Here is a 7686-nt window from a genome sequence, read left to right on the forward strand (position 1 = left end):
TTCAAATATATCGGCTAGATATATGCTTTGCTATTCACCAGCTTAGCCAATTCATCCAAAGTCCTACAAAGCCTCACCTAGATGCTACTCACTACTTGCTAAAATATCTAAAAGGGTCTCCCGAATAAGGTGTTCTAATAAATCTCATTGTCTCTTTCCATCTAAGAGCCTTTGTTGATGTTGATTGGGGATCATGCCCTGATACTAGAAGATCCATTATTGGTTTTTGTGTATTCCTGGGAGACTCTATAATATCATGGAAATCAAAGAAACAAGCCACTGTTTCCAAATCATCTGCAGAAGCTGAGTACAAAGCACTAGCTTCGGTTACTAGTGAGTTGGTGTGGATTTCACAACTCCTTAATGATCTCCATGTAAAGATCTTAAATCCCACCACAGTATTTTGTGATAATCAAGCAGCCATCGCCATCGCTTCTAATCCAATGTTTCATGAAAGAATGAAACATATAAAGATTGATTGTCACTTTGTTGGGGACAAGATAGCTGATGAATTTCTCAAAGTTCTCCCTATCAAATCTAGCTTACAACTAGCCAACATGTTTACTAAAGCTTTGCCTATGTCTACCTTATCTAGACTAATATCTAAGTTGGGAATCATTGACATTCATCATCCAACTTGAGGGGGAGTATCAATAATAAAACTGTAAATCAGTTACATCAGTTTGTTATAAAGATCAGTTGCAGTCTGTTTGTTCTTAATTTTAGTATTCTGTTTGTCAATTCCAGTTGTTAGTTAGTAACTGTCAAGTTTCTTCTATACAAAGAAGCTTAATCTGTAAATACCACAAGAGAAAATAACGATAAACTCCTTCACCCTACCTCTCTCCTTTTGATATCTTTAACATTGATTCCAAAAGAGGGGACGTTCTTTTCAGCATTTGAACAAACATTCTTTCTCTGTAGTAACTTTTTTTCTCTATTCTTCTTTCTAAAATGAAGAAAATTATAAGTGTGTGTGCAAAACGAATTACTTCAGTATACTAAAATGGTCGCATTCGTATACTAAATGTTTGAGTTGTATATTGACTTTATTCATAACTTACATTTTTTTTTTTGATAAGTATGTTTAGCTATTTTTCAATATATTGTATTTGTGAGGTTTAGATTCAAAGACTAATAGTTATATGTTTATATTTGGAAAGAGGCAAATACAAAGTAGACGTGGTATTGTCATCATGTTGAAATTATTTGTCTGATTTCATTGGGTTAATTGTTTTTTTAGTGTAATGTATTTGTTCATCAAGTTAATTATTTTTTTAGTACAATGGATTTGGGAAGACTTTGGGGCTATTATTTTGCTAAAAGTATGGACTATAATGTTTCGAAAAATACTATGTTTTTCAATTGTTAATAAAATCTTGATGGTTAGGTTTTTAGATTTTAGATTTTATTTTTTTACATTAGTAAATTTTTGAATGGTTTGAAAATATTCTATTTTTAATTTTTTTTAAAAAAACATAATATTATTTTAATAAATAATGATAGAAATAGGGTTCAAGCGAAAGAATCGTAAAACATAGGTTGCAAAATCATGGACTTAATCTATAAAACATAGGTTGCAAAATCATGGGTCTAATCTATGCTTTCCTTGCAATCGTGTACCAAGTCCACAAGTTCAATGAAGCCTTGGACAAGATCCACAACTTTGGTATTAGATGGCCGTCATGTAAGCTAATCAAATCGTGCGATTACATGGTTTGCCACATGCAGATCCACGAGTTCGTGGTTCCCAAATCTAAAACCCCTCTCATTTTCTTCTTCATCCGAAAAACGCTCCACCCTTGTCGCAATCAACCATCAACTCTCATCGCCTTCGTCCATGGTTGTCCACCATTCGTTGTATCTAAGATGACGAAATATTATTTTACATTAACCACATTATTTATACATAATAATTTTGTCCAAGATGTATTTAGTGCAACACAATTTACCAATGGTTTGAATTTAAAAAACAAAAGTTATTTTTTAAGTTTTCAAATTTTGAGATGGAAAGAAAAAAAAATAGAGATAAAAAATATTGTTGTTAGGCATAATTTTAGAAAACAAGAAAAAGAAGAGAAAATAGTTATAAAAATAAAATAAAAAAAGGATTGGATAGTTTTAAATTTTTAATTATTTATTAGTTTATCAATTAATTTGGTGAACATGTGGCCAACTTAGAATGGAGTGTGTATTTAATATCAATATGATAATATACATTGCCATTTAGAACTGGCAACCTCTAACGAAAAGGACGATTCTACCCTCCATATCAATTTGGTTATCCCAAAGAGAACGGCAAACCCCCAGGCGCCAATCAAATAATATAGAGTAAAATGACGAATATACCACTTGAAGGAGGCTTCTCCGAAAATCACACAACCTGCAAATCCGAATCTGGCGTAATTAATCTCCATTATTATCTGTACCTTAGTTGGCTTTCCATGGCGCTCCTTCTCCGAAACCACATTCACATTCTCCTTCTTCTTCTAATCTTCTTCTTCTTCTTCTTTCTTCTTCTTCACTTCTCCCTCATATATATCCCCCATTCCACTCCCACTTTTCTTCACTTCAAACTCAATCCCTAATTCCTAATTCTATCTCACAATCTGACTTCAATGGCATTTTCCGCTGAGAAATCAGGATTCGAGGACTGGCTACCGACGATGGCAGAGAGGCTGGGCGGCGAGGGGCTCATCGGGGAGCTGTGCAATGGATTCAATCTTCTGATGGATAGAGAGAAGGGAGTGATTGATTTTGAGAGCCTGAAGAGGAACGCGGCGGCGCTAGGGCTGGCGGATCTAAGCGATGAGGATCTGAGATCAATGTTGAGGGAAGGGGATTTTGATGGTGATGGTGCTCTTAATCAGATGGAGTTTTGTGTTCTTATGTTTAGATTGAGCCCTGAATTGATGGATGAATCCTGGTTCTTGCTTGAGGAAGCTCTACATCAAGAATTCAAGGATTTTTGTTGATTTCTTTTTTCTTCTTCTCTTTCTTTCTTTCTTTTTATCTTTTTTTTTCTTTTTAATTAATTACTGATTTTCTTAACTTACTGAATTTACTTGGAAATAAAATTAAAGTAAATTAATACTTTTTACAAAACCAACTTCCAAATTCATCCATAGTAACTTGTGTTCTATCTTTAGCACTTCCTCAATGATGAAGATATATATGTCCCTAAATTTGGGCATTCATATAAAATAAGTAACTTTCATATTTTCAATTTATTTTGTGCAAATAGAAATACTAGTAACAATTAACAATTAACAATATCTATAACTTAGTATGGAAGTAAAAATAACTTATCTATTAATCTGAATAAATTTTCTAAATTTTTTTACTTATAGAAAATCTCATTGATATTTTTATTGATATATTGATATACCGGGTTGGACAAGTTTCGTCGTCCAAATTTAAACCAAATGATATTTAATCGTATACAAAAAAATATATGTGGATCTAACATGGAATGCAATATCAACCACGATGTCACAAACAATAAGTACAACAAAGTGGTAGTCATGGAAGCAAATAAAAATATAAAGACGTGAAGATTGATGACCTAGTTCATAAAAATATAGACACGAAGATTATTAACCCAATTCGTTGTAAGTAATAAGCTCGGTTTCCACCATGTAAAGAGTTTAGCAACTACACCAAAAGTACTTATCCCCATTATTTAGTGATTCATATATAGAGCTTTCTCTTTAGTTTTGACTTAGGCTTGCCCTAAGTATGAGTTCTCCTCGTTCCACGATCATGTTTCTTCAAGTTTTTTATGAAATCTCCTCAATATTATATGCTTAGGCTCCTCGTACGAGTAAGATCCCCTCACATTCATCATATTTGGACTCCTAAATATTATACAAGAAGAGAACAACCTCTCTCAAGATCTACAATGGCTATAGGAAAAACGACCTTGTAAGAAAAACACAATGATACTCAATAACGATACATGAAAGTTGAGGCTTAGACAACCTCTAAGCTCAAAACGTTTAATGTACAAACTTTTCTAATGAGACGACTAACTCTAAAAATGAATAAAAGTACAATTTAAATATGGGTAGCTTTGAAAATATATTTCGGAGAGAAAAAATATCATTTGAAGAAGAATAAGGAAGACAAATGTGCATGAGAATAAGGAATCCACGAAATCTGCAAATTTGCAGATCGTGCATTTATAAATGAAAAATATATTTTTGCTAAAGTTGATGCATGTCGGTAACAATGTTCTTGACAATGTCTTTGACATATTGCACAACATATTGCTCAAGTTTTACCTTTTAAGAAAATCAACCAATCACGCTGTAATAAAAGTATCCACCACAACAAACTAAGTCTTAGTGACAAGATAGAGTCAATCACAAAGAGCACGTGAACTTTCCAATTAAATAGTTCAAAGCTCAAGGGTAAACTATAGAGTGGCGTGGTAAGAGATAAAATATGTAAATCAATATGAGAAAGCCTAACTTTGAGCGTTGTACGAATTTTCCATATTTAAACTATTTGATCATCGAATTCTCATTACCAAATCACCCAACCAAGCTAATTAAATTGTCTTAATCTACTAACATGTCTTACTTGAACCGATGAAAAGCATGCAAGATCCAATTTGTCCCTAATTGCATTAAGATTTAGGGCAAAGTTAGGTTAAATGTTTGCTTTTCAATGCCTAATTAAATGTTCAATTGGTTCAATTCTAAGTTGGTTAGAAAAATACTTGTCTAATTTGATTAGTAAGCTAACATAACCTAATATTTCTTGAGATTAACTTACAACTTAACAATGCAAATTATACAAACAATCAAAAGCATCAATCATACAACCCACAAGCATCGGGCAATATGAAAAATATTCATCAAGCATATGAGACCGACAATACGATAAGTTAAGTTCGATATCTCACATATATACATTGAAATAAAAGAAAACTCCTAGAAATCCAAGCTAGAAAACAATTACCGTTAGTCCATAATCGACATACGCGTCAACGACCTAGATGGCAAAACACATCACCTATACCAAATGTGGGATTCCTAAAAAACATTTAAAAACTAAATTAGCCTCTTTAATTTAAGTTATTACATTTGTGTCATTTGAATAAGTATTAAATTCTTAATTTTAAGTTATTGTTCTCTCTAATTTTATTTTATTCTTTTTGTTACTAATGTTATTACTAAAATTGCATTATAGTAAAAGAAAAGACACCCACTTTATTTATTTTATCAAATAAACTTTCTTTTTTATTTTCATAAACGTGTAAAAGTAAAAATAAAAAAAAAAACTTTCGTTATAACAAAACACCAAACTATTTATTGCCCGTGTAACAAGGCACGTAAAATTAATCATTTTTTAAATATTCCAAGTTTGCCCTTCCATCTTTCTTCTCTTGTTCGCGATTTCTTTCATCTGTCTTGCTGTTACGATTTCTTTCATCATCTTTCTTTTTTTCCATTTTTTTTTTTTGCTGGAATTTCTTTCCATCGTCTTTCTTCTTTTTCTCTTCTTCCTTTTTTGCTGCGATTTCTTTCCATCGTCTTTTTTCTTTTCCTCTTCTTTTTTCTACTGTGATTTCTTTCCATTGTCTTTCTTCTTTTCTTATTCTTTTTTACGTCATTTAATATTTCCATCGTATTTCCTCTTTTCCTTTTTTTTGTTATGATTTCTTTCCATCGTCTTTCTTCTTTTTTTCTTTTTTTACGTCATTTAAATTTGGGTAACCAAATCTAAATGACCGTATACAAAAAAAATAACAAAATCTAAAAGATCGTGTATAAAGAATTTTGAAAAAAAGTCATTTAGATTGGAGTAGCCAAATGTGAACGGTCGTGTAAAAAAAATCAAAGCAAAAAAAAAAAAAGATCATGTATAAAGAATCTTGAAAAAAAATCATTTAGATTGAAATAGCCAAATGTAAACGATCGTGTAAAAGAAAAATAAAAGATCGTGTATAAAGAATCTTGAAAAAATCATTTAGATTGGAGTAGCCAAACGATCGTGTAAAAAAAAGTAAATGATCATGTAGAAAAAATAAAAGATCGTGTATAAAGAATCTTGAAAAAATCATTTAAATTAGAGTAGCCAAATGTAAGCGATCATGTAAAAAAAATAAACGATTTTGTAAAAAAAAATTATCGTTTATAGAGATCTAAACGATCGTGTACCAAAAGAATTAAAAAAATCGTGTAGCAAATTTTGAAAAAAAAAATGTTTAGATTTGGTGGGTCTCCAAAACTAAACGATCATATAAGCAAATTTAATCGTAACCAAATTAAACGATCATCTAACAAAATTAAACGATAGAATTGAAAAGATAAATTGTAGTCATATTTAAACGATCGTGTACCAAACAATAACCAAATCTAAACGATCGCAAATATATTACACGCGCGTTGTTGACGGAAAATTTTTGGTATTTTATATGGTGGGTCTCTACGCTTTTCCCGTTTTTGATATTGTTCTATACAGTATAAATATTTTGCCGCTTTGTTATATCTTAAGACAAAAAAAAATGACGGGGTATTTTATTGACGAGACATTTTTGGTATTTTACACGGTGTGCATTATTGACAGGATCTTGCTACACGTGTACCAAAAATATATTAATTGGGCGAGTAGCCAATTAATATCATGTAATTAAGCAGATAGGTGGCCAATTAATTGTGGGTTGACAGAGACATTTTTGATAATTTTCATTATAGGATTGTAGACTTTTTCTGTTTTCAAAATTGTTCTATACAGTGTAAATATTTTGCCGCTTTGTTATATTTTAAGACCCAGAAAAAATGATGAATTACTTTTAAATTTTATTATTATTATTATTATTATTATTATTATTATTATTATTATTATTATTATTATTATTACCATTATTGACGATAAATTAATGGCAAATAAATGGAATAACAACACAACCTACACGATTTTCAAAAATATAACAAAACGACAAAATATTTAAACTATATTGAACAATTTTGAAAACAGAAAAAGTCTACAATCCTATAATGAAAATTATCAAAAATGTCTCTGTCAACCCACAATTAATTGGCCACCTATCTGCTTAATTACATGATATTAATTGGCTACTCGCCCAATTAATATATTTTTGGTACACGTGTAGCAAGATCCTGTCCTAAACAATTTTTTTTCAAGCTTATGTACCAAATAAATATCCTAACGATTTTTTTCAAGATTATTTTATATTTATACATGGTTTAGATTTGACTACTATGTACTAATATTTTCTTTTACAAAATTCTTTTATATTTGGTAAATCGTTTAGATTTTGCTATCTAAATCTAAACAATCATTTATCAATATCCAACCATTTTTTTTTTCCAAATTATCTTGTATCTACCAATATCCAAATCTAAAAGATTGTGTACCAATATCCAACGATTTTTGTTCAAAATCATGTACCAAGATCTTTTATATTTGGTACACAATTTTCAACCAAATAACATTTTGAAAAAAATAATACAAAATTTATGATTGATTGAAAACAAAAATCATGATTTCAAAAAATATAAAAGAAGAATTGCAGAAAAAAGAAGATGGAAAGAAAAAAAATTGAAGAAAGGGAAGAAAGAAGATGAGAAGGAATGACAAACTTGAAATATTTAGAAAGAATGACTGGTTTTATGGATTTTTTGATTTTGTAACGCCAAGATGTGTTGTTGTGTT

At 30.4% G+C, this 7686-nt stretch overlaps 1 protein-coding gene across 1 annotated transcript; it reads left to right on the plus strand.

Moving 5' to 3' along the window:
* Positions 1-2229: 2229 nt before the first annotated feature.
* Positions 2230-3105, plus strand: LOC103493375 (calcium-binding protein KRP1). Its single transcript, XM_008454090.3, has one exon. It carries the CDS (start codon positions 2619-2621, stop codon positions 2973-2975), a length of 357 nt encoding a protein of 118 aa, XP_008452312.1. The 5' UTR covers positions 2230-2618; the 3' UTR covers positions 2976-3105.
* Positions 3106-7686: the final 4581 nt, after the last annotated feature.

Source organism: Cucumis melo, chromosome 6 (assembly GCF_025177605.1).
Source record: "Cucumis melo cultivar AY chromosome 6, USDA_Cmelo_AY_1.0, whole genome shotgun sequence".
NCBI classification, from domain to species: Eukaryota; Viridiplantae; Streptophyta; class Magnoliopsida; order Cucurbitales; family Cucurbitaceae; genus Cucumis; species Cucumis melo.